We start from the raw sequence: 20694 nt of genomic DNA, 5'->3' as shown, positions 1-20694 counted from the left end.
GGATGGACTTAAGTCTGGTTGTGATTTTAAGATGATAAAATAATAAAATGTTGTTTTTTTTCTTGCTATTACATGACTGGTAAACTTGTAATAGTCAGTTAATACATGATGCAATGCTACATCTTCAAAAAATCAAAATGAACATCATCTGTCTTACATGAACAGGATATGAAAATCATTTCCTTTAAAAATAGGAATCGAGCACCTGGCGTAGGGCCTTCAATAGACCCGTCTACTGTTCACTAAAACCTCACCAGAAATGGTCTCAGTGAAATGTGCCCAAGAGTTTGACTCAGAATCAGTAGCAACGGGTTATATGGAGTTAGGGTTTTTAAGGGAAGCATGTAGAGGTCAGCAGATAAGAAGCCAAGGACTGATCCCTGAGAGCCACTGCAGGTCAAAGGCATGTGTTTTGAGTTACCGTTGCCAATAGCAACAAAATAACTGGTCGCATTCAGTCAAGTGATATTTCCAATATTTTTAAAATCCAGAAAAACAACCCAGTCTTCAGTTTATGTCAGAGTAGCCACCTCCTGTTGTCTGCTCCCTCCCAGGGTCATTTCCTCACAATGAAGAGGGAACACAATAATGCACAGCTGCATTACAGAGCTGGAGATGAAGGAGGAGAGAATGGAGGGAGAAGAGTGAATTGAGGAACGGGTGAATGAGTGCATACGCAAGATGCTTCTTGACCTGTGGGGTGACTCCTAGCCCAGGGAGTCAAGTTAAGTCACTCATGCGTGTAACCTGTCTATGTTGGAGCACACGCCCATGGACACAGGAATGAAGTCACAAGTACATCTAATTAATAACCCACGGGGAATCAAAAAACACGCACATACCAGCATATAAACACACACTGTAGCTTTAGGAGGTTTCAAATTAATGTTATTTATTTATTTTTGGCAAATACTACTGTTCGTCTACATTTATACGCATGATGATCCACTATTGCTTGCACACCACGCTGTAGCTAGGCAACCACACTCAGGAGCAGATCATTATGGGATACTCCTGGGAAATGTGCTGATAATGTCAACATTGGGGCATGTATGAGGGAGCGTCTACAAAGAGTTATACCTTTTAAAACACACAAATTCTCCCTTTTCACATCCTGCAAATATTCCCTGCATTTTAGTTGGTTTAGCGGGAGATTTGACCAACGTCTGGCATTCGCTCTGGTGGTGTTTTCGCTGGATTAGCTGACTGATGCACTCACATTATTGTCACTGATAGCTGAATTTCCCAAATGCTCAGGCCAGTGACTCATGCTGTGCATCATCAGCGCTCGATAAGACCACTAAAGAGGTGTCATTGTGAACAACTCGCTCCCTCATTCACGCAATTCCGCTAGGAAGCCACACACTGTATGTATCAGTCAGATTGCCGTTTCAGTGTTTTGTATGTAAACAGGACATTAATAGCCATGTCATTGTGTTTACGCTGTACCAGCATGTGTGTGAGTATGAGCTGTCCCTCGTGGAGAAGTGTGTCATGGTCTGGTATTCTTCTGTGTGTCCTGTGGACCCCACGCGTTGGTGTGTTAGCGGACAAAAGCAAATGTAGCAGGAGTGGCGAGGCAGCGAAGCAGGATATCCCCTCTCTGTCTTACAGACTTCCTTTGCTTCTCTGGCAAACACACAGAGATCCTTCCTCACCCGTCCTCTTCCTCCTCTTCTCACTTTCTTCATTGACTTGCTTTCTGGGCTATAACTTGACTGTTTTTCTTTTTTACTTTTCCCCCACTAATATCATCTGCTAGGCTTCTTTGATGCTCTCGGGTCTCCCCTTGTTTTGACTTGCTCCGTTTTTCTGCATCTTCTATTCTCAATCACACTTCGTCATTTTCTTCTCACGTCCTCACTCCGTTGTTGCATGCCTCATCTTCATAGCAACTTTTATTTTTACTCGTGAAAACAAACTCAAAACAAGAGGAACCTAGAGGGAGTGCGTGAGAAGTGAGAACACATGCCATCTGCTTAGCCTGAATGGGAACTGTTCCTCTACAAGTTTAGGGGTCCGCGTTACATGCAGTTGCACCTAGATCTGCAGATCTTTCCTCTTCGCAGTATTTTTCCTTTAAAGGTGGAAATGTTGTGCAAGTTTGTAAACATGAATATAATGTGGTACACAGTGTCTGTGAGTAAGCGTGTCCTACTGGCTGCTTCACATGACTCCTCCATCAGAGTAGTGGCGGATCTGTTTAGAGATGCTAGGCCAAGTATATTCATGCAAAGCACTGAGCCAGTTTCCTTCTGTCTGTGTCTGTCTGCCTCTCTTTCTGCTTCTGTTTCACCCTGCTTTCAAACCATCCTTTCACTCTTCACACGTTATTCGTACTTGTCTCTCTTGCCTTTGCTTAACTTTGCTTAAAAGTCTCTTTATATTGGAATTAAACTGTTTGCCTGATGTCATAAGAAGTTTCCCAAGGGTTCAGACACTGTGGTCAGCCTCCGTCTGCCTGCCTCCACATACGCGACCACACACACACACACACACACACACACACACACACACACACACACACACACACACACATCATACTACGAGTCTGCTCCGTGCTGAATGTGTAGCCTACTGCTGAACACTGGCACTCATCACACTCTGAAACTGCCAGTGTCTTTGATGTCAGGCCAGATTGCTCAGGTCAGTTAGTCAGGGTGCACAGACTGTGTGTGTGTGTGTGTGTGTGTGTGTGTGTGTGTATAGAGGGAGAGAATATACAGCATGTTTACATCAGCCATATAAAGGTGATTAGACTGTGGAGCCAGAGAGACCAGCACTGGAACAAACAAGTGGCTGTGTGCTGCCAACACTTTACCTGCATGTATATGCTTTCAAGAGCAATGACGCGTATCTGCACCACACGCATCTGTACACCACAGACCTGCCTTGTATGTGGTCACTCACTAACCTTAATCCCTCATCAGGGAGGTATAAGAGCTGACGTACAGCACCTATTAGCCTTAAATTACACTCCTCATTCGCACTGCTGGCCTGCTACCTGCCCCCAGAGCCCCCATAACTGTCTCCAGGCACCTCTGGCTTCAGTGTGGCATAACCACCTCAACATTGGCCCTTTATTAAAGTTTGCTGCCTCTAATTGATGGCTATAGCTTTTTCACAATAAAACATCCATAGAGCGTCTGTATTTTTGTATGTACTCAGCTACTGTATTACACACACACACACACATTCAAGGCCAAATAGTTTTTAGGCTAAGGGCGAGCACACACACTAAGAGCCTGTCATCGTCACTTTTAGGTTCGGCTGGCGCCAGTTTGGTTACTGATAAAAAACGAGCCGTTATTTAAAGCGCCTCTCTAATACTGAGTTTGGAAAGTGTGCAAACAGGACGTTGCTTGTTTCCATTCGGGTTTAGTGTCAACTGATTTATGCAAATGTAACAGAAAACGGCCTGCTTGTTTGAATACTGCTCCCAGCAGTTTGAGGCCTGATAACGTCATAGCTGCAGGCACTACTGCCTGCATATTACAGAAAATCGACATACAGTAATGGTAATACGCCCAGACCCTAAACACTCCACTCTGAGAACCAGTTTTCAGACAGGATGCATTACAACGCAAAAATAAATGATGGCGCAAACAGCTATATTGATTGTTAATGGGTTATGATGGACTTGAAGTTCGTTTTATAACCTGCTGTCATTATTACCTGTAATGGGGAATTAAAACAAATACATCACTGTGCTGTATTATCAGATCTCAAGCAAGTCCTGTGTGTTACGAGAAATCAGGAGAATAGATTCTGCAGGTGTTTGAAGTGAACAGTGACAGGCATGACGATGATAACTGCTAAACAATAAAATGATAAGGTGGATGAGGAAGAAGAAGCTCTTCTTGGTCCTTCTTTGATTGAAATGCCATGTCTACCGCAATCAAGTGACATAGCTAAACGTGCAAGAGCAACCCAAGGCCCAGGACCGGAGCTTCGGCTTCTCTGGGCCTGTCTCATCGATGTGACACACTCATAGAGAAAAGCCCACGCACACACTCACACACTCACACACGCACGGGAAGACGGACAAAAACAAAGACGTCAACATCCATTCACTTTAGCCACGCAGGCTCATGTGCGCTCGCTTTAAACACTGAGGTATCGTCGGATGGATTTCGAATGTGATGAATCTGTACCCTGAAAACTTAATTGCGTGTGCATCTGATTTAACTAGAAGGCAGGGAGGGGGTGATGCTGGAAACAAGGAAAGGAATAAAGGGAAATGAGGAAAGAGCGATGGAGTGGTGTGGTGATATGTGGCCGGTGGGGAGGGGGCGTTTAGCTATATGATGACCATTTGGGGTCTTTTAGCTACTAATTGAAGCGTGTTTAGTGGCCTGTGTTGTTGTGTATTAAGCACTGACAAATGCATATCCTCGTCTCCTTGGCTGATCCTGCAGTCATGGCTTTTCCCCCCCAGATAATTTAAATCAGCTTAATCACGGGTGGGCCTCTGGTGATCAGGGCACGTAAGGAAATCTAAATATGAATGGATGAATAGAGCAGTTAATGTGATTATGAATAATTGCTGAGGGGTTGGAACAGTGTGTGTGTTTCTTTGGGGTGGTGGGGCATGTTTTGATTCAAAATTATTTAATAACTTCAAAAGCATTGAAGTTATTAAATAACTGGGCCTAAATATAAATGGATGGGGACAGTAGAATTCAGCGTTCGCATTCAGAGCATCCCTCCCTCATGAAAAGAAATCTTTTATTACAAAACAGGAACAGCAAAAAGCTGAGTTTATGGGAAATGCTGGTAATTTGTCGTCAAGCCCTTGTGTTTGCACTCACTGGTGTGCAGCACAACGCAGCGTATGCGGCGTGTGCTTGAGAGAGAGAGAGGCAGTGAATCAGCGAGTGGGAGGAGAGAGAGAGACAAGAAGAAGGAAAGAAGGGTGGAAAGGGGAGGAAGAAGGAGAGGGAGGGTGAATGAGGCAGCGGGGGTAGAGTGAGCAAGGCAGAGAGTGAAGGCGAGTTAGAGGGAGGAGAGAAAAAAGGAGGTGGGGGACGTCGCTGCTGCGACCGTTTCTCTTGTCAGTCGGCTGCTGTGTGCCTGGCGAACAGGAGGGAGCGCAGAGCAAGGGAGAGAGGAGCAGAGGGGGACACGGAGAGAGACGCTGGTCAGTGCTGTGCTTTATTCTGGCAGCACTATTGTCATCTGTGCGGCTCCGGGAGCTGCAGACATGCTGTGAGGGAGTGGATTTAGGCGCTGGACGCAGATCTGCAGATCCATGGATTACCAGCAGTGAGTAAGGCTGTCACTCTGCTAACCCACTCATCATTTGCAATAGAGGGGTGAAGCCACAGTCTCTCACTACGGGGAGTCTGGCTGTCTTGACCCTGGAGTGAAGAGGGAGTGCAGACCAGACAGTCTTTGTCTTGTTTTTTGGCTTCCCCTTCCTTCCTCCATGTCTTTCAGTGTTTTTCGCTTGTGTCTGTGTCAGAGTGTATCATTGATGCTGTTGCTTGGGTCTCTGCAGGAGGGATGCTGGAGGCTAATGTGGCTAACATTAGCATGACGGCTAAGCCCAGAGAGCTGGACCTCAGGTCTGCTGCTGTCCCCTGCCAGGATACTTCATCCCAGGCCATGGCATCAAGGAAACCACCCGCCAAGCCCTCTGCTCTGCCCCAGGGGCCTGTGCGTCCCTCTGGGTCAGAGCTCAAGGTCTACCGGCCCACCTCCGGATCTATCCCCATTCCAATCCCCAGTCAGTCCGGGCTTCGCAAACAGCGTTCACTCAGCAACTTGTCTGTGCTCACCGATGCTGAGAAGAAGCTGCACCTGTACCAGTCTACCAGGTGGAATGATGACACGAGCCGTCCTGGCACTGTGACCAACAAAGCGGGGCAGAGTAAGGCAGGTCAAGCTGGTGGTGGGAGACCACCACTGTCCCGGACACTTTCAAAGTCAGAACAGTCTCTCTTTCAGGGGAAGCCAAAGTCTTTCTGCTCCCCTTCTGTGACTTCTAATATAGGCAAGCCAAGTCGAATCCCTGCACCTGGCAAACCACGGGGACCTTATGCTGAGGTCAAGCCAATTAGCAAGGCCTCTGAGACAGCCCAGAATGCAGATACAGACCCAGCTGATCACCCAACCAAAGCCAACTCCAATGGAGCTGGGACTACTGGAACTAATGGCAAGAAACTAGGGGAGAAATCCAAACCTGCGGCTCTGTCAGCGGAGGAAAAGAAAGAGAGGAAGGGGATGGAGGGTGAGGACGATAAGAGCTTTTTAAAGGTGGATCCAGAGTTAGTGGTTACAGTCTTGGGAGACCTGGAACAACTGCTGTTCAGCCAAATACTGGGTGAGTCTGTGATTTCTGTCCCAGTTTTTTGGTTACTTTGGGTTATTTGTTCTCACTTACAATTGGCTGCAAAGATGTGAGGTTAATTACTGTTTTAGTGGAAACTGAAACACAGAAACAAACTGTGAAGCATTGTGACTCTACACACTGAATATCTCTGCTCTTCTCTCCTTTCCACACCCAAACCTTTTCCTCCAGCTCTGGCTCTAGCACCAGCATCAACAGTGCATTTTAAATGAGTCCAGTCTCTATTGCAGCACACTACACTGTGTATGTGTATTTGAGTGTGTCTGTGCTGTTTTATTTTAGTGCTTTTCACTATAAAATAGTGACAGCCCTTGATCTGAAAGTGGTGAATTTCCCCCTGTTGACAACACTGTAAACAGTTACACAAGCTTGGTTCAAATGTGCCAAATCAATCTTGTGCCGTATGCATTTGTGTCTGTACGTGTGTGTATATGTGCATGTGTACAAGCAGTGTGTGCTCCTACAAAGAAGCTGGAGTAAGCATTCCCAGGGCTGACATTGTTGTGTTGTTGATAAATTAGTCAACATACGCTGCAGTGTTGCCTCCTCTTATTTGACCCACTGCCACAGTGTGCTAGATTTACATTAATGCACCATTATTCCCTGATCTCTGTGTATGTTTACATCTCTATTGCAGCAACCTCGATAGCATGGGAACGTATTCTAAAATTAGCAGCACATTTTAACACCAGCAAGCGTATGTATTGGCTACTGCATCACTGTATGTAAACGGCATCTTTCTGCCGGCCTGCCAAAATCGGTCAGTCGTTAATAAAGGCCGTGCGAGTGGGACTGGTGGGAGTGTTGTCCTTCAGTCTGTAAATAAAACGGCCGCATATTGAGCCAGGCTCCGGTCACAGTGGGCCACCTATTTAGCCTCGCACCACTCCTTCGCTCCCTCGACCCCCTCACCCCCTCTAGTTTCATTGATCTCCGGGCCACTGACAGATGGTCACTATCCACCCCCACCCCATCCCCCTGTTACCGGGAGCAACGTGCATGAGGAGTAAGGGGAAAGTGAGTGGGTGGCGGCATGGGCAGGTAGCGTTCGAGCATCCGCGCGGTCACACGTGTGCTCAGATTGTCCATGGCAGCGCTGGGACACATTATATATTCCAAGTTCTTGCTGCTGTGGGTGTGCCGTGACGATGGTGACTGAGTTTGTGATTAATAGGTCAAAACAGAGTTTGAATCTGCACCTTTCATCCATTATTCATTCACACACACACAAACTCGAGAGCATTTCTCTATTGCTCCTTCTCTTCCCATCCCTCTAGGAGTACCAGATAGCATCAGAGAACGGGTGAGATGAGAAGAGGAGTGCAGTAGGTCGTAATATCTCGCTTGATGCAAGGAAGTCATTTTCTGCTCATCATCAAACCTTTATCTTTGCTCCACTCTCTTTCACTCTACACAAGCCTGCATCCTGCAGCACGGCCCCAAATCGCAGCATGTTTGACCTTGCCCCAGCAGCCCTGTGTGTGTATCTACTGTACATGGTGTGTGTGTGTTGTTTGTATCATCTGTGTGTGACCTTGTTCCTTGTTGTGATGTTGCTGGCCACACCTACACTGAGGCAGCCAGGTAGGGAGGAGGGAGATAAAAAGAGAAAAGGAGGATGACAGGAAAACCTGGTAATGATGGAGATTAGCGACAAAAAAAATGGAAAGGGTATAATGTGATTCATGGAGTGAGACAAATGAAAGAAAGAGACACCCTGAAGGAAAATAATAGTAATAGGCGATGACCTATATTTCTATCTGAGATTGAAATGACTGAATGCAGTGTAGCTTTGGGTCATTACGGTCTCTTCTTACCTGCCAGAGGTTTATTACTGAAATGGGCAAGTATGTAGGGTAGCTTTGTGTGCATACTCATGGAAATGTGTGTGTGTGTGTGTGTTGTGCTTGTATGTGTGTTAGGGAGAGGTTAATTGTAACTTGCCCTGTAGCTTGCAGCTGTGGGCTCATCCTTTATCGTATCTGCTTCTCCATTTCCGATGGGACGCTTGGCTAATTGGTTTCTGCTCCGTGTGCTCTGTCATGGAAGATAGATTATGGATGTTCAGTGGATCATTCCCAGATATCCACTCTTCTTCCTATATACAGTCTCACCTTCTGCTTTTCCACGTCCTGAAGACACGAGCCTGATGGATCCCTGTAGTGTACCGTATTACGAATTGACAAATGAACCTTAATTTGGTCAAGGCCTTGTCGTTATGGAAGCTATGTGCTAGCTTTGAGCTACTGCGAGTAAAATATGTGCTTGTGTCTTGTGCATGTCATTTTACATGACATCAGACCACATGCACTGAGACGCTGTCCTTTTGAGATGAGCCTACAGTAACAGGTAAAGATAATGAAGATGCCATTGAACTATAATGAGGATGTGTAACCCAAGACCATCAGCTGTGTGCTTGAAAGGGGTAAACCCCTCCCACACGCCAAAAGAAAGAGGAAAAAACAATCCGGATATTTCAAGGTTTGGCTTTTATGTTTATCTTGTGAGGTGATTTGGGATTACTGTTCGCATCATCTGTTTTTCTGTAATCGGACATACATGTTTAACCACTGAGTGATGAAGCGCTTTACACTAATTGGATTTAGAGAATTACTTGACTTGCGTGTCCACGGACAGCAGCTCTGGACTTGTAGAGTTAATTCCCCCCAAATGCAGCTTGTATTATATGATATCTTGTTAATAGCATTAAAATGAAAGTTTGACACGCAAGTTGAGAATTATAAACATTACTTTCAGTGAAATGTATCGATCTGAGCGGCACTGAGCAGCATAGGTCGCCAGAGTAATCCAACGCACTGAACCTCAGATGTCTGCCACTAATGACACCTCCCGGTCCCATCCAGCACCCATAATGAGGTGTGTGTGAGAGGGTAAGCCCCTAAAGCAGTGGCCTTTCCCAGCATGGGGTAGGCACAGCCACAGAGAACCCAGCCTAAGACAAGAACCAAGCATCCGGATTAAACCTCGCATAAAGATAATGAGAAGATTCAACCCCGTTCCACTAATCGCAGATCTATCACCCTAGAAAAGACCAGCTATAAAGACTAAAATGAATTAAAGATTAAAGCCCTCAGGGCATCTGTTTGGTTAGAGATTTGGGGGAGTTTTACTTTTCGGATGGGATAGGGAATATAAATGTAGGTTAGAAGATTGAAGATGCTGTGTGGTCTTGATTTTGGCCGAGCACGAAGACTCAGCAGAAGGGAACTTAACGTGACTCGGTGACACATGGATGCTCATTAATGCAGCCTTAACTACTGGTGTGATTTAATTTTAGTTTGGCATTCTCTTGTGTATGAGTGTGTGGGCAAGTTTGTGTGGTTGATGGTTCCTCTTTGTGTGCTCATCAGCTGTCTGAGGAACAATAAACCCTACAGAGAAGTCGACAAAGCCTGAAATGGAAGACACACAAACCCAAACGAGCACACAAGCCTTCAAGAGAACTTAAAAGCGCTGCAGGAAAAAGTGTCAGAGCAAAGCTTGCACATGCTCACACGTGCATATTCCAGATACGCTCTCCTGTCTATACTCTGCCGTATTCATCCGTTCGGCTGCGGCAGGCTATTTTTCATAATCAGTTCCTCCATTGTGATGGCAATGCTGAGTCGTTAATGTCATGCGGGTGCGGTCGGATTGCTGGTTACACCCCGGGCTTTGCTGACTGAAGGATTCAGGGCAGTAGTCCTCCCGTTGAGGAGGTGGCAACGAAGCAAACAAACACAAATGCCCAAGGAAAGTGAGGAATAAAGCATCTGTCCAAATCTCTCGCTTTCTCCTCCTCTTTTTCAACTCTGATGCGAGTTGACGGGCAGCAGTGTTCTGTCACAAGTCAGACAGCAGAGAGGATATTTGTGGTACCAGTGTTTCAGCAGGAGGACAGAGGACATCTTTTTAATGTGACAGCGAGTATTCACAGAGGAAAGGGATGTTTCTGCATATAGGTTCTTATATGATTATGCATTTATTCTCATTTGGTGTGTGCGCATGTTTTCAGTGCTCTGTGGTTAGCGTCTAAAGACCTAATGCAGGAGCCATTGCATTAGTGCTGTCTGCTTCCTGCCGTCCTCCTCTAAATCATATTAGTACTCACTTTGTTTTTGTCTCATTTGCTGTTGCACAACAACACACAGACACACTGCCTATCACTTAAAAACAAGTAAGTTATTGCAGTGATGCCATTATATCATTTGTAATGTACCATGCTGACAGTGGCAGGGGTGTATTTTGTTTAACTTGTGTTGTTAAAGATTTAAGTGCTCATTGATCAAATTGGAGCACTTGTGCTCAAACTTAACTTAAAATATAGAATTCTTTCATTCGTGTGTGTGTGTGTGTGTGTGTGTGTGTGTGTGTGTGTGTGTGTGTGTGTGTGTGTGTGTGTGTGTAAGACAGAGAGCAGAAGATAAAGGCAGAGGGAGAGTTAATGCATTTTGCCTTGTGATGAGAAATACTTAGTACTCATCTATTTTTATTCTGTTTATGTTTTCCTCTTGTGAAAAGTCTCAGATAAAAGTGCCCATTGTTCCTGTCACAGCTCCTGGCATGTTCTAGCTGCTTTAAGGAAGTAGTGTCAGCTACACACACACACACACACACACACACACACACACACACACACACACACACACACACACACACGCAGAGTGTTGCGACAGTATTGCATTTAGCTTGCACCAGTGAGTAATCTAGGCTAAAGCAAAACTAACAAGGGGAACCTCCACTATATTTGTTTAGCTGAATATGTCAGAGTTCATGTCAAACTAACCATAAATCATTAGTTGGTTAGCTTTTAAACACTTTAGCACTTCTGACAGTCAGGTATGGTAACATTCAAAAACATCTAGTGTAGATTTATAGATCTCTGATTCCTCTGGGAGTTTGGACATCGACAGGCTTGAACTGGAAATTGAATTTTGTACGGTCTCGGCACAAACAGAGCTGAGAATACAGAAGAAAAACTGGGTGGGAGAGCGAAGAAAAAAAAGCTTGAAGCCCCAAATGTCCTGTAAATACATGCAGTTAGAGCTGAGGAATACAAAGTTTGTCAGTTGTTGGATATTTTGCAGCGTTACACAAACTGCGATCACCGTCCTCCATCTCTGGGGTTTATTTGGCTTTCGTTTGCTTCAAAACATCATTTGATTTGTGTGCATGTGTGCACTTCATGTGTTGCTTTTTGGAACATTTTATTGGAGATACTTACATGTCATCTGTTCTACTGTTTCAGCGATCGCCTCATTAACCGTGCGGGGGATTGCACACAGAGTGCCGACTGTCTGTGTCACATGTGCAGCAGCTGGCTTTAAGCACACTGTAAAAATAAAGTTTAACAGGAAACAACTCTGTCAAACAGAAATCCACCCAAACACTGCCATGCATTATGGGCCGCCCTGGCACGCTGCCTAGATTATTTAGCATGTGCATAAATATGTTGTTGGGTGCTTGCTTGAATGTGTGCGACATAAAAGCAAAAGCTGAAGAGATCCTGCTAAGATAACTTCTAGATTTGGCTTCTTTTATGCTTCACACACAAATGCACACGTCGACCTAGATGATTGTAGCTGATTTTTTTTAGCCTCATCTGAACACCGTGTGTGTTTATATGTGAGGTTTCTACGTCACTTTTAAAGCACCTCACACACTCACAGCAAGTCAGACATGTTTACTAGCTCAGCACAGAGGAATACACACGCTGTCCCTCGTCTTTGTGTTTTAAACTTTAATCAGAGGTGAGATTCTCTGAAGTTCTCTGAAGTTGCTTAGAGCTTCCTCATCTTCCTCTATAAGCGGATAGGGTGGCGACTTTTTAAGCAGATAGTGCAGTGGTTAAGAAAATATGCCAAGTGTGTTTGTGTGTTTGGGTCAACATTAAGAGAGCCAGGTTTTGGTGGACAGGATGGAAGACAGAAGTTTGGAGGGTTTAACATAAAATCCGTGGATTTTCAGCCATCATGTCCAAACTTTTCTGCCGTTGCAGGCGTGCGTTTTAATCATCCCCTCCGCCCTTCTTCTGGAAGCTTCACCTGCTTATGGATTTCTGACTTTTTTTAAGTGGATTTCTCAGTCAGCTTATTGAACTGCTGCCGACTGACTCTCAGGATTTTCCCCGTTCTTTGCACAAATGTGTACTGACACACTTGTTGTACTGTGGTGCATCAGTTACAACACTTGAGTCAGAAAGCTGCTCAAATTTTGTTCGCACAGATGCCACATTGAGATTTGACAAACTCATTAACCATTCATGTCACATATCAGACTTGATCTTCAAGGACTCTAATATCCTGTTGCAACATCCCAGTGAAGCAGATAAGTGTGTGTGTGTGTGTGTGTGTGTGTGTGTGTGTGTGTGTGTGTGTGTGTGTGTGTGTGTGTGTGTGTGTGTGTGTGTGTGTGAGAATGCATGAAAGCACATTTGTGTGATTTAGCATGTTTGTCCGTCCTGTCCAGATGTGCAGGAATGGCTGAATGTTGTAATGCTTCCTGTTTTGCAAACCGTCTGGGGTCAGCCGAGGGCTGTAACGTTAGGCTGAGTGGAGTCGGAGCTCACAAAAAAATAAACAGGAGGGGGAACAAAATACAAAATAAATGACCGTCTCATTAGATTGAAAAGTTCTTACACACCTGTTTCACATGTTTTGCAAGCATGCCCTAAATCTAAAAAAATTCACAGGTTTTATTTGCATCCTGTTTGTCGTATTTCTGCATGTCACTTGTCAGGAATGCTATAATGATTGTCTTTGCAGCACACAAATGGGCATAAAGCCACCACTGGAAGTACACACATTGCTGTAAGTACAGATATTTTACAGTGTAAAACCAGTGACGCTCAACCACACCAATATATCCCGGGACAAGCGTTTCGTGGCCTGAGGAAGGTTATCGTGGCTGTAACATGTGTGCACACACGTGCACAGGACAGAGACAGATGAACTCCGGAGGGAAGGAGGAAAGAATAGAAATGGTAGTCATTACTCTAACCTTCATTCATATTCCACAAAAGTGAATCCCTTCACTGGTGACGACACACACACTCTCACACTCGTGTGCCAGCAGATACACAAACCCTCATTTTACAGCCACGACACAGAAGCACACTTTCAAAGAAGGATGGGATGTTGCCACACAAACATACTCACACAGAAAATAGCAGAGCACTCCTGCAAGGACGGAGCCATTAGTGTATCTGTGGGGAGTTTGTTTGTTTCTAATGGAGAGGGGAGTCAAGTCACTCAAGAGAGAAAACCAAGTGGACGGCAGTTTTTTCCTCACTTTTCTCACTCACTGCATCTGCTGCCCGTCAAATAATCACTGCGGCACTCCTACCTCCTGCTCTTCTTTTCAAGCTAGCGACATTTTTGTTTTTCACCTTTGTGATTCTCATAAAATATAATCAAAAAGACAAAAAATTGAAATGGATTCACCCACCAGCTCCTTCCTCGTCCTCCGCTGCGGTTATAAATCTATTAAAGAAAACCCATAAATGAGTCACTGTTGCACTGAGTGTCGGTCTCTATCATTAGAAGTAAAGACAGGCACTGCGATTCATTTTGAGTCGGTCCTACGTACACGGCTCTACAGACCCACTGAATATTTGTGTGCAGCTGAAAGCAGTCTCCATCCAAACCACTTGAAGCCCTGAGGACCGTATAAACATCTGGCTTTGCTGCTTTTAAGGGTCAGGAACGTGGCTCCTGAACAAATCTGACAAATCAAAGGGCAGAAATTAATTTTAACAAGCTTTGACCTGACCACACTCAACGGGACAAAAAAAACTAAAAAAGGGGGCTTTTTTGCGTATCGATGTACATTTGTGTTGCCTTACCATCTGTCCTCTGGTTGTGGTGCAGTAGGCAGAGTATGGCTTCCAAAAATAAAACGCCTGCTCACTTTCCTCCTTCGTACCAAAGCTGCTTTGAAGTCTGTCAGTTTGTTTTGTGTCTCTGACTGAGAGCAGAGTCGCATTAAGATGGAGATACTGGCCTGTGTGTGCACTTACAACAACAGTCTCGCTCAGACTCGCTGACTCTCATTTCAAGCGTCTGAGTGGGCCGTTATGAAAGGTGCCTCGGCCAGCTCTTCAGAGCAGGAGCGTGTTCACGAGTGTGCCGAGAAGAGGCAGGTGGATCCGCACGCACTCAGTGTAAACCAAATCAGTGTAACTCATCTGCAGCCCTGGGGAGCAGCCAGCCCTGACAGGGATATTTGCATCCCTAATTCCCTTAACGCTACTGCCTCTACGTCCCCCCCACACGCCAGCTGGGACCACCGAGGCCAGGGCAGAGGCAGGACAGGAAGTCACGCGCACACTCACACATACACACGATAACACAGACCGTATCCAATCAATTTGACGCCAATGTTAAACAAAGCTCCCATTTAAGGTAATTAAAATCGCCCAATTAAAGCCTGCAGTTGTGTGTTTGTGTCTGTGTGTGTGCGCGCGCACGTGAGCCTTTCAGACTTTTTTGTTTGCATGTGTTCAGGCTTCTTTGTTCCTGCTAAACCTTTTGTATGACCGCATTACCTAAAACGAACATTTTGAGGATAAAAAGTGTCTTCTTACAGCTCGGATTTCCTTTCACACGAGTGCTCCCACATAACAAAGCCGGACTATTTTTGTGATTAAACATTCCCAGTGTGTCGGTGTGTGTATGTGAATGTGAGCCGCAAAGGTTTGCATCTCAATGACTCCACATTGAGCTGCCCGTCCCCAGGGCCCTTCCAATCAATTGTCTATGTGGCCGTCCTGTATAGGAAAAAGCAAAATCAATCCAGCTTCATAAATCTGCTCTGACGTTTTCCTCACTGTGTCTCAGTGTGTTTGCACGTGACGAGACGCAACGTACAAATGTACGTGTTCATTCAGCAGCTGTTGTTGAGAGTGGCAGTTAATAATTAGCCCCCCCTCACTCATTAGCATGACCTCTCCACCCCGTCACCTCCTCACTAACCAGCTGGACTGATTCCTAGGAGTGCCTGCTGTCTGTGTGTACGTGTGTGGCTATTTTCAGCAGCTAGGCCCCGTTTGCTGTAAATTTTAATGCAACAGTCCAGCTGAAAAAGAAGCTACTACTACAGTAATATAAGCAACTTTAAATATATTGCAACAAAATGTATATGTAAACATGAACACGTGAAGCGTAGATATCACGTATTTGCTCGGCCAGAACGACTCTGTGACAGTCATGGATGTACTGATCTGATGTTATCCCTCATGTGCTGTGCGTGCTTAGGAGCCAGCTGGTCAGTTCTAATGGTCTATTGAACTGAACCTCGGGGTGAACTGAGTGCCCCATATCTGCCACCATAACACTTTTATTACCTTCTCCTCATTCGACACAAAAACATGTCAGGGAGTCGGAGAGAGCAGGGGTCAAAGCCAGTGAGGCGTCTTTGTTTCTGGCTACATGGAGTAAAAGTGGAAGCAGTTTGACACATTTGAGTAAAATTAGGTTCAATTAATTAGTAGTAAATTCCTAAGCATAAATACTGGATATCTGCATTGATTTATTAAGAATTTTCATCCAGTTTTATCTGCAATCACACTCACACATAAACACATACGGTACATGTACACATGTGTGAAACAGCAGTGTAGCTACACCACTCAGCATGACGCCACGTGGCGTAATCTCAGTAGATTATAGCATATTAGGAAGGGGTGAGACAAATGTCAGTATGTCCCTTGATGGGATGAATTGTAAAAGGCTTTTGATTTATTCTGGCAGTGACAAAGTAGAGGGCAAGGAGGCACTATGAAATAAGCAAACACCAGGGCACTGTGTTAGACCTGTGTGGGTTTAAAGGCCTCCTGTTGTTTCGTCTGTCTGCATCATATTTAATTTATTTTGCTCCACTACCATCTGGGGAAAAATAAACCTGCTTACTCTGCATTCTCTTATCTGGGAGTCCTTCTAGTTTCACCATTTAAGTCCATAGTTGTAGACTTTTTTCTGGCTTTGTTTTCATTATTGCATGCAATCCTAGATATTGCCACTGGGTGGATGAATTGAACATTGAATGATTATTAGCCTATGCAGTCTACTGCAAGCATTTCTAATATAGAAAAACTTCACTGATTGGGTTTCAATTAATATTTTATTGTGCATCTGTATTCATTAAGCTCCTGTTCAAACACACATGGACATTTTTAAGTTGCAGCATGACAATTTTTTGTGGTTAAGATCACTCACGTGTGTGTACCCCCTGCAGACCCAGAGTCCCAGAGGAAAAGGACGGTGCAGAATGTTCTGGACCTTCGACAGAACCTGGAGGAAACCATGACCAGCCTGAGAGGCGTGCAGCTCAGCCACAGGTCAGCAGTGTCAGGGTTGTTTCTCCTCTCTTCACATGAACTGAAAATAACTGATAGTAGCACAGATGCCGGGAAAAGGCTCATTGTGCAGGTGAAGTAACAACATCATTTTTGATTACTGAGAAAAGTATTAATTTGGAACAAACTGCATGCAGACAAACCGGTTTCCAAAGCAAAGGAAAAGAAAAATAGCAGGTCAGAGTAAAAAATAGTAACAGGTAGGATGGGCGGGTTGTTGTGTGTTTTGGGGTGAGCTGGTTGCATGAAGGCTCTGAGATCAAGATCGGTATTGTGAGTAAGTTAGTGTGTAATTTCCCACCTCCTCTTTGCTCTCTTTGAGTTGGTTGAAATGGGAGAGAAGCAGGATTAGCTCAAAGCTGGCTTCAAAGCAAACCCTTCCAATGCACACTCACGACTCACATCTACACACACAAGAAGACGAGCAATGATGCGCTGATTAATTGCACCGGTGCTTCCTCTGTTTCCTGGGCTGGGTTCTAGTTGAGTTCGCCATATCCCCACACTTTGTCCTTGAGAGCTTCCGTCCGCCTGTCCATGAGTCTCCTGCTATGTGTCCTATCTGTGTCCCTCAGTGGGAGTCTCCCTTCATGTAAAGTAAATCAGCAGATGCTTCCCTGCTGGAATACATTTCCTTTGCCATTCATATTTTTATTTCACGGTAATAACGTTGAATCTCTCCCTGTTATGCCAAAAATGGAAGATTCACGTGTGAGCGTGATGTCGCATATCCGGTGAATAAAGGGTACTTAGGAGGGAACATTTATATGAATACAACAAGCGGATTAGTGAGCAAGCAAATTGTTTTCTTTACACATATTTTACTTGATATACTGAATAAACATAAACAGAAAGCCTGTGAAAATCTGAGTGGGCACGGCTCCACTTCCTTTCTGCCTGTTTAACATTAGCACTTTTAAAACTGTCTTTATTATTGGCTGGTTCCGCTTTGTTCTGTATCATGCAGAGAGGATTAATTTTAATGTAGCAAGCAAATGCATGTGCTGCCACACAGTTTGAGCGCTAGCAACTTTTAATATGCTAATTCTCATCACTGTCAGTGCAGACACTAAGCGTCGATGTGCTGCGCTGGCTTGGAACAGGACATTTATGCACTTTGTACACATTTATACAAATATATGCCTGCATAAAGTAGGCACGTATTTACGTGGAGCATAGAGCAACACAAAGGAATGTGAAAACACATGCACCTCACATATAGCTTGCATGTGTACATATATGCAAACATGCACATCTCAGCTCGTGCATGCTTTTTAAATCGTGATGTTCCACTGAGAGAGGAGGATACAGGGTGGGGAGAGATTGATTGAAATCGAAGAGGAAATGAAACGCAGATATTCATTTCCTGTCTGTTAAAAATGTAGCTGTGAATAATTATTTTCATCACCTAAAAACTGTCTTTTTGTTTGTCTTTCCACAGCTGTGCAGAGGGGACTATGTGCTACGACAGCGATGAAGCCGCTGCCTTCTCAGTTTCCAGTCTGTCAAATCGTTCCTCTCCGCTGTCATGGCGTCAGGGTCAAGCTAGCCCTCGTCTCCAAGCTGGTGATGCTCCGTCCACGGGTAACGCCCACTCAGAAGTGCCCCTCAGGATCAGCCACGCATCTCGTATCCACCTTATCGAATCCCTGGACGACTCCAACCCGACCCTCCTGAAGGGAGATTACCTCAGCGACAGTGACCTCGGCGGGAAGAGCCCAAATGAAGATGATGACGAAGATGATGATATTGATGATCTGGGCAATGGGTAAGTTATTCTTTTACGTGGACAGCACATGGAAAGCTAACTAAGAAAACAGGCCACATTAATGGTCTTACCATTTCTTGTGAGGTGAATCCTGCCACCTGCCAGTTGTTACAATCCTAGAGCCACAGACAGAAGTGGAGTTAGTGGTTTGCCAGCACAACAAAGTCTTGATGAGCCCATCTGCAATGAATCACAAGCCCTCTTTCATAATGCCTGCCATGACATTGTCAGCTGTAGCCCCCCTCGTGCAGTTGGCTCTGCTATAGTCAGAAAGCAGCCCTGAGGCAAAGTCCGAAAATGATGTCAGCATTATGGAGCCCCTCACAGAGATCATCCTGTCATTCAGCTGCAGGCCCACTGGCTTCACCAGCAGGTTTCCATGTGCAGGACCCTTAACGACGCTGGCTCACCAGAACCTGCTGGCAAAGCTGGAATGCAAATGTCTTTGGAAAACTGGTCACTAAACCTGCCTAGCCAATGAGAGCGCAGCCAGAGCTCGTCATGGCCAGAATAGTTTTTGTTTTGAAGTAGCCATGGATTTCTTGGAAGAAATGATTAAATTTTGTGGTGAGGTCACATCATAGAACAAAACATGAGCTCCAGAACTGTTCATCAGCATGTTTGTTGTGTCGTGTAGCAGCTTTAACCCGGGGAGGTCCACGCAGTCGAAACTTTGTTTCTCTTTTCTAATAGAGCTCGACAAAAAAAGAGTATTTATGATGTGAGACAAAACCCCTTAGAGACCACAGCTGGCTGTTCCCCGTGTTTCTGTGGCAGCAAATACTGAGCAGTTTATAAGAGGAGGGTCGCTATGTTCGTTTGTTATCAGCCAGACAATTAGACCAGAGTGAAATAATCCCAGTCAGATCGAGGTTAATGAGAGTGCTTTCGGATTTTTGCGCTGATATAATTACTGACAAGATTGCGTGTTGTTCCTCCATGAACTCGAGTAGTTCTTCGAATTAGATGGACGGGTCATAGGAGTGACCATCCTGGCGATCGTTACCTGGTGACGCCATTACCAGTCGTGCAGAATTACAAGACGCCCAACAATTCACCAACAGAAGAAATCAAGTTTCGAGGATTTGCTAAAGAATGACCTAAGCTGTGTTCTCTGGACTTTCTCGGTTAGTTTTGGACAACTTGCAGCTCTTGCCCCACTATGAGCAGATATGACACAACAGTTTTAACTCAACTGTAGATGCGGCGTCGCATTTCACTGGCCAGCTCTAAGCACCGTGAACAAAAACACATTATCTTATAAACTGTGAGTCTGGCAGTGTGGGTGTAACCTGCAGAGCTTGTCCAACTAAACCTTTTTTTTTTAAAAAGAGCTTGTCCTGGCCACACTTTGACATCTCCATAGTAACTGCAAAAATGCACCGCCAGTCACCAGGAAATCAGTTGCGACACAGTTCACATCCCTTTATTGCGTTACTGGGGATCTGGTCATGGCTGATTAGTGGTTGTACAGGTTTATGTTGTGTTTTGTGTTAGGAGGCTAAAAGAGGAGCAACAATAGTTGGCAGACTAAAGGAAAAAGATTGAGAAACAGAGGTGACAGCGGTGACAGAGTAGGCTCACAAACTCATACTGAGGCAAACATAAAGGGAAAAACAGCCTTTTTGTTTGTGCCTTCTGTTTAACATAGAACTGTGAAAGACAGAAATACAATAGTAATGATTCAGGGTTGATCCTCTAAACTTTAAAGCTGGGCTAAACACTGGTTTCTAGCAAGGGGGTAAAGGTAGTGCTGACACATAGGCTCTAACTTATTGTCCAAATGTAGGTTAAGATTTGTGAGATTTCGGTTCTGGAGATTAACTAAGCTTTATTTTATTTTTTACGGTTGGTTAATTTGTATTGTCCTGAATTGGAATCCGATGGATGTTGGTAAGAGTCAAACTTAAAGAAAAAAGCTTCTTAAAACAAAAGTTATCAAAACGTTTCAGCAGTTTTTCTGTGTGCGATTCTGTACGTGTTCTGGTGACCATGTTTAAATGTGTGCTTCTATAACTGCGTAAATAAACACCCAGTGGTATTACCAAGTCCTACAGAGGGGATGAAGCCCTGAAATGTTCATCTTCATCTTCTTTTTTTTCAAATAACTTTTACATGACCCAAGAAGTCTTGTCTGGTCGTGCCTAATGCTCCGTTATACTGTAACCTGTGTAATACACAGGTGTTTGCTTGCTGCGGTTTTAAACTACACACCTAATA

The 20694-nt window shown here is 44.7% G+C and overlaps 1 protein-coding gene across 5 annotated transcripts in view; it reads left to right on the top strand.

The window, feature by feature from the left end:
• The window catches only part of nav1a (neuron navigator 1a), a 93884-nt gene that overhangs the window by 25180 nt on the left and 48010 nt on the right, over positions 1 to 20694 (top strand). For all 5 annotated transcript variants that reach the window (XM_026153366.2, XM_080295119.1, XM_026153369.2 and 2 more), the window contains 3 exons: positions 5501 to 6325; positions 16586 to 16688; positions 18148 to 18474. In XM_026153366.2, the coding sequence (XP_026009151.2) occupies positions 5501 to 6325; positions 16586 to 16688; positions 18148 to 18474 (1255 nt within the window). The remainder of the gene's footprint in view (positions 1 to 5500; positions 6326 to 16585; positions 16689 to 18147; positions 18475 to 20694) is intronic.

The sequence above is a fragment of the Astatotilapia calliptera genome, chromosome 20 (genome assembly GCF_964374335.1).
Source record: "Astatotilapia calliptera chromosome 20, fAstCal68.1, whole genome shotgun sequence".
NCBI lineage: Eukaryota > Metazoa > Chordata > Actinopteri > Cichliformes > Cichlidae > Astatotilapia > Astatotilapia calliptera.
The sequence above is the reverse complement of the archived record's forward strand: the minus strand, read 5'-3'. Positions and strand labels throughout refer to the sequence as shown.